Here is a 17,774-nt window from a genome sequence, read left to right on the forward strand (position 1 = left end):
TTCTTCTCTACATATACTTGTGTAATGACCATTTTCGATACATGATCCATGATGGAATATAGCACTCATAACTTTGTAGAATTGTCCAGCAATATTTATTTTAGTTGTTGGGATAGCACGTAAAGTAAACTTATCTGTTTTTGTTGATATACCGTCTTGAATTGTTATTAAATGCATGACAATTATATCTCCGGTTAATATTAATTCACTTTTACATAATATGTCATTTCCTGTACAATTTTCACATGATTCGTTGTGTAATTGACACCAATGAGAAAATGTTACATTTAATAATTCATTAAGATCGAAACTTTTTTTCTTCCGTTTATTAACAGGAATTGAAAGAAGGATATTTTTATTAACAATAGTCGTCGTATTATGACAATTTTTACATCGTTTAATGGAAGTGACTTGATGCTCAACTAAATTTTTTATATAATCGTATTTCGTGCAAAGAGCTATAAGAAATTCACATGCATCTCGTTTAACATTTTTGGGTAAAAAATTCTCCTAAACTTTGTCGTATTACATATGTATTCAAGTTAGGCAGTTTGTTTTCATATTGATTTATTAAAATACCTAAAATACTTAATTTATCATACTCAAATATTAGTTTTCTAATAACATTTAAATGTAAAAAGCATTGCAATACTGCATTTGCATAACACGAACCCTTATCTATATTTTGAAAACCATACGTGACCCAAGTAATATTTTTTCGAACTTTTTTATGTGATTCTTGAACAGAACTAATTATTTTGGGTTGTACCCATAAAATATCTTTTATTTTACGATACTTTTCTTTTGAAACAGAAATTATATCTGTTTTGGATTTGTGTATTCGTTTTAATCGATTATATTCAACAATAGCTTCTTCACTAGCTTCTATAGAGGAAGGGTCAAAATTGATCAAATGCAATCCATCTGAAGATGTTACTCGTGACAATGCAACATAAACTTGGCCGTGACTAAATACAGAATTACCTATGTCTATAATAGCATTCTGCAAACTCAGGCCTTGGCTTTTATGAACAGTAATTCCGTAACTTAGACACAATGGAAATTGTTTTCGAATAACATATGCTTTCTCCATCACCGCAAATTTGACATTTACTCTTTCAATTAAATATTCTAAACCTGATGGCAAAAAAAGCTTAATTTTTTCTATATAACCGTGTAACGATGCAGCATGCATCGTCACGGCTACGGACCGAACATCGTCCGTAGCCAAAAAGGGCGCATCGCGCGCCGATAAACTTTTCGTATAAACACCGACGGTCAATCGCCGGACGGCCCCCCACACCCGACCGTTTTCGAAATTTACCAGGTGGGGGTCCGCCGGCTAAACCGCCGATGCTTGCCGATCCTTCGCCAGTCGGGCGGCAGCCGGGTATAAAAGAGGCCCGGCTGTACGCTTTTCCACCAGATCCCGTTCACTGCTCGCCAGTGAACGTCCTGTTGCGAGAGCACTCGTAATCCTTCGAGAATACTCGAAGTCTATGTCCAGCAGCCTCACGAGCACGAGCATACTCGTGCACCAACCGAGCATACTCGGCCTCAGGAACCGCTTCCACGTTACGGGCACACCCGTATCCTCGCCGAGCATACTCGGCTCTAGACCACGATACGAGAATACTCGTATTCCTGCCGAGCATACTCGGCCGCCAGGAACCGTCCTCCGTTCCGTCGTGCGAGCATACTCGCACGTTACCGAGCATACTCGGTTTCGTTACCTCGCATACGAGCGCACTCGTATTATAACCGAGCATACTCGGTCTCGTTACCTAAATACGAGCACACTCGTATATTACCGAGCGCACTCGGCTTCATTCTTACATACGGGCCTACCCGTATACCACCGGGAATACTCGGCTCCACGTTAAAACACCAGCCATTTCGAGACGCGGGCAATACGCGCGTCTTCGCTCCCGTCTTCATCCCCTTAAAATCGGGTCCTCAAATCCGGCAGGCAATCGCGAACTAATCGAACCAGCGGCAAACATCGACACCACCGCGCACGCGGCCGAACATATCGATCAGTCGATCGATCCTCGCCGTCGCTCGAACGCATCGACCAACGCGCTCGCAGTCGCCTAGGGGCCACTGCAACACCCGCGCTTGCGCTGACGCTTTCTCGTCACAATTATTCACCACCACCGAGATAATTTATAAACCGCGTTCAAACCAACATATTAAAACGCTCTGTATCCACACGGATTTGTAAAGTATAGACTTCATCAGTTAAGAAATAAATCTTGTTTTATTACTACATTTTATTTATTTCATCCGAGCATTCTTCTGCGTGCCCCCAACCGACCGAACTCCTGACTCCGACGAGTTACTCCACGCAAAACAACGTACCGTTTCAACCGTTAGAAATATCTTGTACAACTGAAATGACTTTAGCAATTGTACCATTAACAAGACCCAAACTAGCATCAATATTACGCCTTATCATAACTTTTGCTCCAATTTTTATAACAATTTGTTTCAAAAGCCCAGCTGTTTTAGAATTATCATCATCATTATTTTCCAACACTTTTAATATTTTCTTTTTTATATATGGAATACATTCAATTGTATCTTCAGCAATTAATAATATTTCTTTCGAAGCAATACGACTTAACATTGCAGCATTCAAAACGTCACACATGTGACAAGTGGGCAATAAACAAACGGTATCTGATGGCAAATTGTTAATAAAATCACATAATTCATTTAATCTAAATTCGAAGGAATCTTCTGTAAAAGATATTTTCCTATTTTCCAAAATTTCATAATCAGACTTTGTTAATAAACCAATACGAATTCTTGACAATAATTCACGATAAGACTCATCTTCTTGCTGGCGCATATTAATTGTCAACTCATCGTAATCAAATAATGTAGTCCACAAATTTACAGTCTGTAGGCAACCGATATATTTGTTAACTTTTTCATTTGACAAATCTTTAAAGACAGAATCTTCATGTACAGGAGGCAATTGAAGCAAATCTCCAAACAAAAGAATATGCCTTTTACCAAACCAGCCATCATCACAATCACTTGAATCAAATATTTCAGACAATCGAAGATGTATGTACATTAAAGTCAAATTAGATATCATTGATACTTCATCGATTATAAAAAGAATAACATCTTTAAGTTCCGCTCGTAAAAGTTTTAACACATGATCAGACAATCGTTTATATTTAGGAGTATTACCATGTTCAACAGGTAATTGAAGCAATCTATGAACTGTCAAACCGTCTATATTAAACGCTGCTATGCCAGTAGGTGCTGCTACAGCAGTATCTTTTTTGAGATTTTGTTTTATCCAGCACTTAACAGTTTTAATTAAATAACTTTTTCCAGTACCACCTTCTCCACTAACATATAATCGCAATATTGATTTATCTGACTCTATAATAGTAATAACTCTATCGAATACTCTTTTTTGATCTATATTTAATTTCGCAATCATTTCTGATACATCAATATCTTTAATATTTTTATCACCGAGATCCTTAAAATCTTGCATCGCTTCACCAGCTTCTATATTTTGAACACCTATTGGATTGTCAGGATCATCTTGCGACTCATGTTTTTGTACTTCATCTAAATGTTGCTGCACTAACTCTTTAGCATTTTCAAATGCTTTTTGCAATTCTTCTAGTTTTTCGTGATATTGTAATGCTTCTGTTAAATGTAGTTTTACCTTGTGAAATGATTCTGCATAAGTATCACATCCATTTCTAAGCTCTTCTAATTCTCTCCACAGTTCGAACAGAAGTAATAACGCAAAGAAATACTTTTCCGGTTGTGTATTAACATTATATCTATAATGATTAATAAGATATCCACGCTGTCGTCGTCTAAGATATCCATTTTTAAATTTATAGAATTCAACAAACTTATTTTGTGGTTTGATTTTTGTAATATCATACCATTTTGCAAACTCATAAAGAGACATACATTCTAATTCTTTTGGTCTCTGTGGATAGTGGTTATCTATCAAAGATTCACAAAATATATCTGTCGATTGATCATCAAGTACTTCAATCTCTTTACGAGTTTTCAATTTTCTACATCTTATTCGATTAACATCTAACCATCTAATAGTTGTATTTGGATCAGTTCCATATAAAGCAATACCCAGTAATGTATCAGCAGCTTCAAGAGCTCCACATTCTCTATTACTCGTAAATCGCAAGGCAATACTCCAAAGATAGCTCATCAATGATTTATTCGTATTAATAATAGTATCAGACAACTCACATTTTCCCGCTTTATTCATATATTTAGTAATGTACCAGGTAAGCAGTGACGACTTTTCGCCAATAAATTGTATATCCATATTTCCTTCCCATGCAGTAAGAAGAACAGGATTATAATCATTTATATTACTTTCATCTTCAGTTCGCGGAAGATCATAAAGCCTGCTTCTATGTTTTAATTGCTTTCTACCTGCTATGGCAGTTGTGACATCTCTTATACTTAACGTCTCAGTGACAGGACGAGGAAATCCAAAACGACATCTCCGAACAACTTTACGTCCAACTTTTTTAGAACGGAGACAGTAATCATTATGTTTGTGTCGTTGATGCGTATTAACACGTCTATACAATAATGGTGAAATATTTTTATCTGGCATTTTACAGCTTATATATTTTAAAATAAATTTGGAAACTTCTTCAATAGAAGATTCACCAAGAATTGGAGCATTTTTTATCCAAATTAATAAATGAAAATGTTGTATGCCTCTACCTTGGTATTCTCGTCGCCAAAAATAATGAGTGACTTCTCCGATCGGATGATCTTTGGAACAAATAAAGTCAAGCATCGCACGAAACGTATTATCGAGAAATCTCGATGTTGACACAGGATCTCTAGCAACAAGTACACTGGTGCATGCCGAAGAATCGCACCATCCATTTACTTCACGAATATATTCACCTAACTCTTCCCATAACCATTCAGCGGGACTTAATGTTAGAAACCATGTTGCAGGTCCGTAATGTTGTGTCATACAATTTAAATTATTTCGCGGTTTACTCCAAAATTGTTCCGTATTCCTTAGTGTCGAAAATATTGTGGTTAAATCGGATTCTAACAATTCTTTGGACATTGCTTCTAAATATTCCGCAGCCGTATAACGAACTTGTGGATTAGTTACATTCATCTTATGAAAAATTCCACGATTTAATTGACGGATATTCGTATTATTTAACAAAAAGAATAGGTATTGTTGATTTAATCTATACTGTGGATGTTTAGACATTAAACGACATTTAACAAATTCATGATCATGAAGCTTGACCTGCCTAGTTTCGTGCTGTCCATTAATACCAAAAGAATATAAATCTGGAAAACATAATAAATCCAAAGATTTCTCACGATTATCCAAAGGTAAATCATAGACTTTTAACATTTGATATAAAGCTGTTGCAGTTTTATTTGTTCTCTTTTCATATAATGGATATATAGTATATTGCTCATAATAACCATCATTTTCATCATTAATAACCTGAGTTAGCATTGCCTCATGCTGATTGAATGCAGCATCTCCAAGATTTTTTGTTCCCTGTATTTCGGTTTCTAAATTATTACTTAATGACACATGCTCCTCATCCAATACATCTTTTGCAACATTTTCATCCTCTTGCATCTGGAATTCCAGATTATTTAATTTTTCCAAAGATAATTCATTATGACTATTTGGTAATATTATTTCAGAATACAAAGGATTATTATTCTTTAACCATATTAATGCATCAAATACTTTTTTAACATTTACCATCTCTTCCCATATAATTTTTGATTTTGTGGGAATACCTCTGACTAAGATATATAATTCATGATTAATATTTATTGCATCGGTATTAGAACATAATTTGTTTAATGTCTCTTGTATAGGAAGTGGTAAATGAAATGTTCTACCTTTAACTTTTTGTATCATTTGCCTTTCAGGTAATTTTTTGTTCATAACAGTTGTCATTTTAACAACAGTTTGAAATGCTTTAGCTCTCTGTATAAGAATCTTTTCAAATGTATTAAGAGATGATATTACTTCAGGCACATTATTTGTAAAAAGATTATTCAAAATGCAATACGCAGGCATTAAACCTTGACAAAATTTTTGTTTACAATAAATACATATATATTGTGCATTAATTTGTTTTTTCTTCACATGTATCATTAAATCTTTCCAAACTGGATTATCTATTTTTGCTTTAATGATTTCAGAAACATTTTTTTTATAACAAAGCTTTTCGCATGATACACAAGCATAACGCGGTGTATCCATTAGACGTTTTTTCAAGGCTTTAAACGCATTCTTATACTTAAAAAAGATATCATTATCACTTATATTTGCATCGGTTTGTTGATGTTTGTATATATCTGCTTTCTCTTGTGCAGCAATAACAGTTTTATTTAATGCTTCCAAATCAGCACAATTTAATGCTTCATCTAAATTCAACATTTTTTGATACAAATTTATAAGTTGATAAATCAAACGCCTTATATTTCTTACTTTCGGAAAATGGGGCGATAACAATAGAATTGGTAGAAACATCGCTCCACAAATAGTGAAATTAATATAGCAACTTTGTGCATGACCAAGTTTCGTATTTGATGTTTTTACTGTACATGTACGAATACTTTCTATCAATCTAGGAACATTCTTTACAGTACATGTACTAACAGTTTCAAGAAATTTTTCATATCGTTCAATCAAAACTGGATTGTCAATTTTACATGAGGTACTGCACGACCACGATTTTTTTGCTAGTGCTGTTATCAAAGGTAACACATTTACAATTTGCCCTTCCATGTTCATTACTAAAGATTCTTCCAAAATTGCATTACAATATGTAGACTCTACAAAATAATTTTCAGATGATGCTGTGTGTCTAGATATCCCACATAACACATCTAATTTTTCATTAATTCCACAACACTTATCAACAAGAGTCAAGCATACTTCTGATTTCTTTTTAAGTACAGCTAATATATTATACATCTTGCGAATATAACCGTTCCTAATATGTATACACCAACGTATTATTTTCTCGGCTTCTAATTGTTTTTCGATCTGACCTGTAATATTTAATTTATTTGAAATATTTTTAATAATTATTGTGTGTGTGTGTGTCAAAGAAGTATGAAGTTTTATTGTTGAATTCTGACACCGAAAATTTTTATATTTTTTAACAATTTTATTTGCAACATTGCATTTATTTATTACAAATTTGCTTTTATTCTCTTTTCTTCTTTCTTCTCTTTTCTTCTCGTAATATTGTCTGTTACAACATTTACGCTCTAATATTTTTTGTCTACTTTGTTTGTTTTGCGAGCCTATAGCATAAAATATGCATTGTTGTGTGCTTTTTTCAACAAAATCTTCTTCATATCGCAATCTTTTTTTAGCGCAATCATTTTTTAAATCACTTTCATCTTGAGACCGTTTTTCAGAGCAACATCTTTCTAAATTATTTTTTTTTTTTATATAGACGTCGTTTTTTAGCGCAATTTTCTTCCAAATTATTTTCAAATTGACGCCGTTTTAAGACATTTTCTACATTTTGTTTATACTGATCTTGATTCTTATATTCATTTTCATTTTTCTTTCGTAATTCTGTAATAAATTCACGATTTTTTTGCAATCGATTTGCTTTTTGTTGCTCCGTCTCTTTTTGACGTCTCATACGTGCACGAGTTGCTAAAGCTTCTCTCTTTTGAATCAATGCTAATGGAAGCACTTTTTGAAGAGTATTATTTAAATCCTGAGGGAAGTGTTTAATCACATTAGATTCAAAAATTTTTATTAAATGAGAACGCATTAAACTATGATCATATCTCACTTTTTCAGGTTTAATATTAAATAATAATGAAATTGCAAAAGCTATAGCAAAAACACCGCAATCATTACTATTCGGTTGTTTTTGTACAGTAGAAAACTTGACAGGCCGCTCATTAAAAGGATAAGTTGGAAATAATTGTCTTAAGAACTTTTCATAATCACTGTGCAACTCTTTGTTATTTAATGAATCATAGATAAATAAATTTTTTCTATCATAATAACTGCATATCCAATAATTTGTGCTATGTAATATCTGTATGTTTTTTATCTTCTGGTATAGGTTTTATATACTCAAGGCATTGCAATTTCCATACCTCTTCAGGTCTATAATCTGAACAATTTTTTAAAAGTTGGTTAAAATGATCCATATGTTTATCGTTTAACCAATCACCTTGAACAATAATATTTTTTTGATCTGATTTTAACATCATCTGTTTTTCTATTTTGATAGACATTTTTGTTTTATTAATATTATTAAAATTATTCTATATTTTCTATATTCTTACAGACGCACAGCAGTCGATTTTTGTAGGCGCACAGCAGCCAATTTTTATAGGCGCACAGCAGCCTTGTATGGGCGCACAGCAGCCGGTCTTTATAGGCGCACAGCAGCCTTGTATGGGCGCACAGCAGCCGGTCTTTATAGGCGCACAGCAGCCTTGTATGGGCGCACAGCAGCCGGTCTTTATAGGCGCACAGCAGCCTTGTATGGGCGCACAGCAGCCGCTCTTTATAGGCGCACAGCAGCCTTGTATGGGCGCACAGCAGCCGATCTTTATAGGCGCACAGCAGCCTTGTATGGGCGCACAGCAGCCGGTCTTTATAGGCGCACAGCAGCCTTGTATGGGCGCACAGCAGCCGGTCTTTATAGGCGCACAGCAGCCTTGTATGGGCGCACAGCAGCCGCTCTTTATAGGCGCACAGCAGCCTTGTATTGGCGCACAACAGCCTTTATTAAAATAAATAAATATACTTACCTGTTGAGAGAAATCTGCACCAAAATTCCACAAAGTCCTCGATCCTCCAAGAGTTCTATATATAAAATGTTAAATTTAGCAATGTAAATTTTTTTTAAGTCTCGATAAATAATTTTACGTTTATAAATGTCATTTTAAAGATTAGAATTTGCTAGAATAAATCATAATAAATAACATTGTTAATTTCATGAATGTTAACAGACTCAATATTTTGATTCATAAAATGACAAAAAATTTATTAAATATTTAATAATTTCTAGTCATTTTATTAAATTGATTAATATAAATTTGCTAACATTATAAAATTAACAATGATTAAAGTATTATTCATTGCTCATTCTATTACATATTATGATATTATGGGAAAATATTTTTACTTTTATGACTTTAACTTATTACAATGAAATTTTAACACGGGAACATATTTACAGATCATTTTTATAATAATTAATACAAATAACCTTTATCTTATCTTATTAAGAACGTAAAAACCTTCTAGTTTATTTTATATATATAATTAGTACACATACCTCAAAAACTGCGTAATACAGCTTCTTCCTCTTCTTTTTATATTTATTGATCACTTATTAAGAAATCACTTATTTATAAGTACAAATAATACGACATACGACAATGATGAGACTGACACGCGTATACTTACAATGCCGTATACACAGAAGATGCGCAAAGCCCCACAAACGCGATTCTTGATTGATTGTGTATGGGTCCTGTCAGCTAAGATCGGATCTACAATAGGTGTAGCTTTAAGCCGCAAGAAATTAATCACTTAGGCCGGTATTCATAGTTGATTCTTATATTTAAGACCATCTCTACAGTCTTAAAATAAGCCAATCACAAAGCCATATCAGACATTATAGAAGAATAATTACTGTCAATCTACTGATTGGTCAATTTCTTGCGACTTAAAATTTACTACACCTATTATAGATCTAAAGACCAATGTCCACGATACTAGAAATCGGTGCGAGAAATGTGTAGCCAATAAAATTGCATCTTTTATGTATGGAAAAGACAGGACCCACGCAGCCAATCAAGAATCGCGTTTGTGGCGCTTTCCGCATCTATGTATACTGTAGGTATACGCGTGTGAGTCTCATCATTGTCCTATCCTTTCGATGATTTATGGCGCTACCGTTAATAACGTTGTTTCCGCCTCGCGCTCGCAAGTTTGTGTATTTCATCACATCACGTATTCAAGGATTTTCACGTATTCAAGGATTTGTGTTTCATCATCAAGAATCAATGAAAATAATCAAGGATATTAAAAGTAAGTAGCAAATTTCTTATAATATTATGGGCTTGTTCGTTTTAGCTACACTGGGGCTGCTCTGGGTCTGCTCTACACAGGATAATACAGGACAGATAAATAGTTTGTCCTGTATTATCTTATTTAGAGCAGACCCAGAGCTGCCCCAGTGCAGCTAAAACGAACAAGCCCTATATAAAATAATGGCTGCGTTTGTCTTGCTCGCTTTTGTACTGAAAGCGTTATTCTATCTTCGACATATGAGCAAGAAAGGTAAACTGATGCTTTCAGCATGAAAGCGAGCAAGACGAATCCAGCCATTATGATATTTCATATAATTCAGATCCTAAATGTAATAGAATGTGAATAATACCTCAAGCGTTGTTAACTTTGTGATTATTTACATTATTTTGCATTATTAGCAGACTTATCTTAATCAATTTAATAAAATGACTAACTACTATTAATTTAATGAAATTAATTAAATATTCTGCATCTTTATTAATATTTCTAATCATTTTATGAGTTAAGACATTGAGCTTGCTAACAATCATGAAATTAACAATGATTGAAGTATCATTCATCGCTCATTCTATTATATTTAAGAATATAAAATCTGAATTAGATGGAATTCATTATTTCTATTGTATCAAAATCAGAAGTAAAAATTTGTTTCTTATAATATCACATAATGGCTGCATTCGTCTTGTTCGCTTTTGTATTGAAAGCATCAATTTAGAATAACGCTTTCAGTACAAAAGCGAGCAAGACGAACGCAGCCATTATGATATTATAAGAAACGAATTTTTACTTTTGATTACAATGAAATTTTAATACAATATAAACAATGAATTCCATCTAATTCAGATTTTATATTCCTAAATGTAATAGAATGAGCGATGAATGATACTTCAATCATTGTTAATTTCATGATTGTTAGCAAGCTTAATGTCTTAACTCATAAAATAAATAGAAATATTAATAAAAATGCAGGATATTAAATTAATTTAATTAATTAAATTAGTAGTAGTTAGTCATTTTATTAAATTATTAAGATATAAGTCTACTAATAATGCAAAATAATGCAATTATTAAATTGATTAAGATATAAGTCTGCTAATAATGCACAATAATGCAAAATAATGCAATTAATCATGAAGTTAACAACGCTTGAGGTATTATTCATCACATTCTATTACAAATAATCATTCAAGAACGTAAAGAAGTATGTCTGATTTCTAGTTTATTTTAAAATAAAAATATTTAACTATATATGTTCTCTTTTAGTGTCACAAGCCGATCAAATGCCGGAAACTGATAATACAACACTTATAAATGCAGCTGTGCTGCAAGAAGAACAGCAGCGACAATTGGCATCATTACCACCACCGCCACCCCCGTTACAGCCACCACCACCATCATCACAACAGCCACTGCCATCGCAGCCTCCACTGCAATCGCAGCCGCCATTGCCATCGCAGCCGCTACTGCCATCGCAGCCGCCACTGCCATCGCAGTCATCACTGCCATCGCAACCGCCACTGCCATCGCAGCCGTCACAGAAAGAGCAGGAACAGCAGAAACGTAAGTATAGCAACTATATAATAAAATATTTATTTTTTTAGAAATAGCAATTTATATAAACAATTTTTTATTTTAGCCAAAAGATGGAATAGAGCAGGCCGCCAAAGGAATGTTTGGAGCAGTCGAGGCTATCGAGGCTATCGAGGCGGTCGAGGCGGTCGAGGCGATCAAGGCGGTCGAGGCGCTAAAAGTGGTATAACAATAACTAACAACTACTATAATTAATTATAGTAGTTGTTAGTTATTACTACTATAATTAATTATAGTAGTTGTATAATAAAAAGAACTTAAGAACTACTATACTTAATAATATTGTGCAAAACGATATAAAAAGAACTGAAGAACTACTATACTAAATAATATTATGCAAAACGATATAAAAAGAACTTAAGAACTACTATACTTAATAATATTAATTATATCGATAACGAACAACTACTATAATAAATTAATTATTACTATAATTAATTATAGTAGTTGTTCGTTATCGATATAATTAATATTATTAAGTATAGTAGTTCTTAAGTTCTTTTTATATCGTTTTGCATAATATTATTAAGTATAATAGTTCTTAAGTTCTTTTTATGTCGTTTTGCACAATATTATTAAGTATAGTAGTTAAGTTTTTTTTATTTTTATATATATCGTTTTTAATACTTTACTGGTACTACTTGCATCGTATAAAAAATATAGTTTTGTTACTTTTTGTTACTCATTAAAGTAAGCGTACAATTTTTATTTTTAGATTACATAAATATAAAATATATATATAAGCATTAGAATACTACAACAGAATATTAAGTATTACTGGTACTACTTGCATCGTATAAAAAAGAGCTATAAAAATAAAAACTTTTACTTATTAAAGTGAGCGTACAATTTTTAGATTACATAAATGTAATTAAGTATTACTGGTATTACTTGCATCGTATAATTACTTATTAAAGCGTACAATTTTTAGATTACATAAATCTAAAATATATATGTAAGCATTAGTTAAGTATTACTGGTACTACTTGCATCGTATAAAAAAGAGCTATAAAAATTATTCTATAGTTTTGTTACTTTTTGTTACTTATTAAAGTGAGCGTACAATTTTTAGATTACATAAATCTAATTAAGTATTACTGGTATTACTTGCATCGTATAATTACTTATTAAAGCGTACAATTTTTAGATTACATAAATCTAAAATATATATGTAAGCATTAGAATACTACAACAGAATATTAAGTATAGTATATAAGTATTTTTTATATCATTTTATTATAATAATACTTTGCTGGTACTACTTGCATCGTATAAAAAAGCCATAAATAAAAATTATTATTCTATAGTCTTCTTGTTACTTATTATTACTTATTATACTTATTATTTCTAGTTCAATAATTACCCCCGGATTGACATGCTTCCTCTAATCACAAGAAATCACGTTCAGATCAAGTTCATCAATTGCACTTGATCTGAACGTGATTTCTTGTGATTAGAGGAAGCATGTCAATCCGGGGGTAATTATTGAATGAACTAGAAATAATAAGTAACAAGAAGACTATAGAATAATAATTACTTATTAAAGCGTACAATTTTTAGATTACATAAATCTAAAATATATATGTAAGCATTAGAATACTACAACAGAATATTAAGTATAGTATATAAGTATATACTAGTTTTTTTATATCATTTTATAATAATACTTTGCTGGTACTACTTGCATCGTATAAAAAAGAGCCATAAATAAAAATTATTATTCTATAGTCTTCTTGTTACTTATTATTCTAGTTCAATAATTACCCCCGGATTGACATGCTTCCTCTAATCACAAGAAATCACGTTCAGATCAAGTTCATCAATTGCACTTGACATTACATAGTCATTTAAAAAAATGTTATATATTTAACTGACTAGTCATTGCTTATAATTATGATACCATCCTTTGAAATGAGATTTCTACTTTAGGTGTAGATGACTCTTCTTCCTTTGATTCCAAAGAAAAAGGTGGTATTCTACAAAATCAAATGAATATCCGTCTTCTCTTTCTATCCTAAATGTTTCCCTAGAATTAAAAAATAAAATTAAAAAAACAACGCTTATATATTGATAAGAATTAGATAATCATACCACATATAACCACTAGGAGCTTGCAAACTCACATGACTACTATATTGAAAACCCATATAAATGGTATATATATATATTATATATAACAGTAACGCGAACATTCTCTGTTGTTTCTTTATGTACTTCCGACATTTGCAGTCAATCATCAATAATTACCCCAGGATTGACGTGCTTCCTCTAAATTGATAAATGAAACAGTAAAATTACATACTAAAATAATATATAACGTTGTTTTGTTATTCTTATTAACATCTTAAAATTAATAATTTTCTAACTTTTTTTGTTTAATTAGTTATCTAATTTGCTTTTAGAATAAAATCACAAGAAATTACGTTCAGGTCAAGTTCATCAATCGCACTTGACATTATCCTTTGAAATCAGATTTCTACTTTAGGTGTAGATAACTCTTCTTCCTTCGATTCCAAAGAAAAAGGTGGTATTGTAATCAAAATCAAATGAATATCCGTCTTCTCTTTCCATCCTAAATGTTTCCCTAGAGTTAAAAAATAAAAATTAAAAAAACAACGCTTATATATTGATAAAAATTAGATAATCATATCATACCATATATAACCACTAGGAGCTTGCAAACTCACATGACTACTATATTGAAAACTCATGTAAATGGTAAAAATTATATATATATATAACAGTAATATAACACAGACATTCTCTGTTTCTTTATGTACTTCCGATAATTCAAGCCATAAATGATTTTTTTTCTGCCATGCTCGGAAGATCTTTTGTGCTACAAAACATAGTTCCTTGTCTGGATGATAGGTCAAAAATTTATCGAACAATTCGTGTTGCAATGCTGCTTTCTTATTTGTAGTATATGGCAACAACACATCTTCATGAGCAACATAATCTAATCCTGGAATAGCGTACAAACTGCGACTGCTCTCATGATTGCCCAATTGCCCAAGAAAGTTACCGCTTCTGTTTGAGCGCCGCTAAACAGTATATGAAAGTATTATATAACATATAAAGCAAAATAAAAATTATAATTTTTTGCTTCTTACCATAAAAGGACAATCTCGTTGATCAATGATATATATATACACTTATACACTTATTTCACTTAATACGAATTTCTAACAAATTTGGTCACTCGCACTACACTGCTCTGGATAAGCAGTCTTATTAAGTGTGCATAGTGCGAGTGGCCAAATTTGTTAGACCGAATTCACTATAATTACTTTTTTTTTTATTTTAACACTTTCTGAACTGAAAGGTTATATAAATGCCAAACAAACGTAAGCGCGCGCCGCGCGGCTTCTCAGCGCCATCGGCGCACCTAACGTCAGAAACTTGCAGATTCCACCATCTGCACAAAGTACACTTTCTGTCCACTAATTATCTAACTACAGAATACTGAGAGTGTACACTTCTGCACTTTAAGATCGAAAAAAATTTTTTTTATGAAGAATACTATTATTTTTTATATACACTATCTTTATTCGTCTCCACAACACGTTATATATAATTTTACGACCGATACTAATATATAAATGTAATTAATATATACATCAAAACTGCGAGCTGACAGGTCTGAGCGCCGCCATGTTAGAATAGAAAATGATGACGCTGACCAATAAGACACGAGCGACATACATCTCAACGCGACATACATCCTAGCGAGATGATTTTCTAGATTTCTCGACTTTGAATGCATATATTTATTTTTATAAAGCACACAGAGCAAAAACAAGCAGACTTTTCTTATGTAATTTGGGTATGCGCTATCGATTGAGCCTATTGCCAACTCAATCGGCCCAGCCGTTATTGAGATCCGATAATCTCGGCTTGTCTCAACTTTCGGGCTCGCGTAAAGATACACGGTCGGTCTTGCGCTGCGCGTGAACTTGGCGCGAGACACTACCGTGTCTCTTGATGGTAATAATAAACTTTACCAATGAGGTTCCACCACCACCCCCGTCATATTTTTTCAATACGACGGTCCTCTTTTTAACTTAACAAATCTAATAATTTTTTTATACTTTACAACATGTTTTATAAAGAAAATTATTTATGATCATAAAAAGGGTATAAAAAACTATTTGCATTTCTAAATTATTGCATTTTTTATATATATATATATAAAAGCAGATTACTTTTATTGATCAATTTTCTGTAAGAAAATAACAAAAACATCTTTAGCATCTCTAGGCCATTGTCTTTTTTTAATTAACGCATCGTCAGTTTCAATCCAAATGTTAGACATTTCTTCTCTACATATACTTGTGTAATGACCTTTTTCGATAGATGGTCCATGATGAAGTATAGCACTCATTACTTTGTACAATTGCCCAACAATTATTACTTTAGTTGTTGGAACAGCACGCAAAGTAAACTTATCTGTTTTTACTGATTTACCGTCTTGAATTGGTATTAAATGAATAACAATGACTCTGCTTAATGTAAATTCACTTTTAACTAATATTTCATTTTTGGTACAATTTTTGCATGATTCGTTGTTCAATTGACACCAATGGGAAAATGTTAAGTTTAATAACTCATTAAGATCATAAGTTTGTTTCTTGCATTTATTTATTGGAATTGAAATAAAAATATTATTATTAACAATAGTTTTTGTATAATTACAACTTTTGCATTGTTTAATGGTAGTAACTTGATGCTCTATTAAACTTTTTATACTATCGTATTTTGTACATAGAGCTGTAAAGAATTCACATGCATCTCGTTTAACACTTTTGGAAAAATACTCTCCTAAAGATTGCCGTATAACGTATGTATTCAAGTTGTGCACTTTATTTTCATAATGACACATTAATACATTTAAATCGTTTAGTTTATCATAATCGGCTATTTGTTTTCTAATAGAATTTAAATGTAACAAACATTGTAATACTGCATTTGCATAACATGAAACTTCATCTACATTTTGGAAACCATACATGTTCCAAGTAATATTTTTTCGCACCTTCTCATGTGACTCTTGAATAGAATTAACTATTTTTGGCACTGCCCATAAAACATCTTTTATTCTACGATATCGCTCTTTTACAAGAGAAATAGTTTTTGTTTCTGCATTGTTTAATTGTTATAATCGATTATATTCAATAATAGCTTCTTCACTAGCTGTTATAGATGAAGGATCAAAATTAATCAAATGTAACCCATCTAAAGATGTTAGTCGTGACAAAGCAACGTAAATTTGACCATGACTAAATACAGAATTACCTATATCCATAATAGCATTCTGTAAACTCAATCCTTGGCTTTTATGAATAGTAATTCCATAACTCAGAGACAATGGAAATTGTTCTCTAATAACATACACTCTATCCATTACCTCAAATTTAAAACTTGTGACGTGACATTTTTGACGTCCGTCACAAGGGCGAGAAAGCCCGATCGAGGAGGGAAATTTGAGGTCGGAGACCCCACCGCGGGGGGCGACGACCTCTCCCTCTTAATTCTCTTTTGGAGATTTTAGATTTTGCGTTGTAGCGAATTAAGCGAGTCGTGGTGAGTGGCCAAACTCCCATATTGTGAATTACCGTGGAGCAGCCTTCGTGGGACCTGCGAGGGACTCAGCAGGCAGGACGACGGAGGCCCGGACGGCGTGCAGACGGATCCAGGATAAGGGCAAGTAAAAACACCCTTGCAAATATCATTCGATTCCAGACACAGTCGCTACCGCAGTTACGATTTCAGATACGGAGCATATCGAGGCCGGTGAACGCACCGAGAGAGATGACGCCCGAGAGGGAAGCGCGCTCTCACACGCCGAAGACCCGGGGTGGAGTACTCGAACAAGGAGCTGTTGTAACGAGCCAGGAAATAAGAATCCGGTCGGAACCTGGCCAGTTCCCGACCGATTCAAAGAAGGTTCGGATCCGGAAACGGAGAAGGCCACGAAGGGCGTTAACGGCAGCTGCCAAAAGAGAGAGACCGGGGTCATCTCGGAAAAGCGTCACCGAGGGCCGAAATATCGAGGAACGACGCGAGGATCGAG

The 17,774-nt window shown here is 33.0% G+C and overlaps 3 protein-coding genes and 1 long non-coding RNA gene across 5 annotated transcripts; 1 reads left to right on the forward strand and 3 right to left on the reverse strand.

The window, feature by feature from the left end:
* Positions 1 to 299: 299 nt before the first annotated feature.
* Positions 300 to 1,195, reverse strand: LOC137001689 (uncharacterized). Its single transcript, XM_067360792.1, has one exon. The coding sequence runs from the start codon at positions 1,193 to 1,195 to the stop codon at positions 485 to 487; it is 711 nt and encodes a 236-aa protein (XP_067216893.1). The 3' UTR covers positions 300 to 484.
* A 266-nt stretch (positions 1,196 to 1,461) lies between these two features.
* On the reverse strand, positions 1,462 to 6,315 carry LOC137001748 (uncharacterized). Its single transcript, XM_067360876.1, has one exon. It carries the CDS (start codon positions 6,284 to 6,286, stop codon positions 2,366 to 2,368), a length of 3,921 nt encoding a protein of 1,306 aa, XP_067216977.1. The 5' UTR covers positions 6,287 to 6,315; the 3' UTR covers positions 1,462 to 2,365.
* A 3,028-nt stretch (positions 6,316 to 9,343) lies between these two features.
* Positions 9,344 to 12,757, forward strand: LOC137001751 (uncharacterized). The gene is made up of 3 exons (XM_067360884.1): positions 9,344 to 10,108; positions 11,375 to 11,671; positions 11,748 to 12,757. Exons 1-3 carry the CDS (start codon positions 9,964 to 9,966, stop codon positions 11,894 to 11,896), a joined length of 591 nt encoding a protein of 196 aa, XP_067216985.1. The 5' UTR covers positions 9,344 to 9,963; the 3' UTR covers positions 11,897 to 12,757.
* A 353-nt stretch (positions 12,758 to 13,110) lies between these two features.
* On the reverse strand, positions 13,111 to 17,723 carry LOC137001753 (uncharacterized). 2 transcript variants are annotated; one of them, XR_010891616.1, is made up of 4 exons: positions 14,815 to 17,722; positions 14,125 to 14,745; positions 13,825 to 13,969; positions 13,111 to 13,727 (listed from the first exon to the last, which is right to left on the reverse strand). It is a non-coding gene; the product is annotated as an uncharacterized lncRNA (long non-coding RNA). The 2 variants fall into 2 exon arrangements; XR_010891615.1 differs by having other exon boundaries at positions 13,111 to 13,969; positions 14,815 to 17,723.
* Between the last annotated feature and the right edge of the window lie 51 nt (positions 17,724 to 17,774).

Source organism: Linepithema humile, chromosome 8 (genome assembly GCF_040581485.1).
Source record: "Linepithema humile isolate Giens D197 chromosome 8, Lhum_UNIL_v1.0, whole genome shotgun sequence".
Lineage (NCBI taxonomy): Eukaryota > Metazoa > Arthropoda > Insecta > Hymenoptera > Formicidae > Linepithema > Linepithema humile.

Coding starts and splice junctions, on each gene's coding strand:
- LOC137001689 (XM_067360792.1), bottom strand. CDS start 1,195: ATGCATGCTGCATCGTTACACGGTTATATAGAAAAAATTAAGCTTTTT.
- LOC137001748 (XM_067360876.1), bottom strand. CDS start 6,286: ATGGATACACCGCGTTATGCTTGTGTATCATGCGAAAAGCTTTGTTAT.
- LOC137001751 (XM_067360884.1), top strand. CDS start 9,964: ATGGCGCTACCGTTAATAACGTTGTTTCCGCCTCGCGCTCGCAAGTTT. Junction 10,109..11,374: donor AATAATCAAGGATATTAAAA/GTAAGTAGCAAA, acceptor GTTCTCTTTTAG/TGTCACAAGCCGATCAAATG. Junction 11,672..11,747: donor AGAGCAGGAACAGCAGAAAC/GTAAGTATAGCA, acceptor TTTTTATTTTAG/CCAAAAGATGGAATAGAGCA.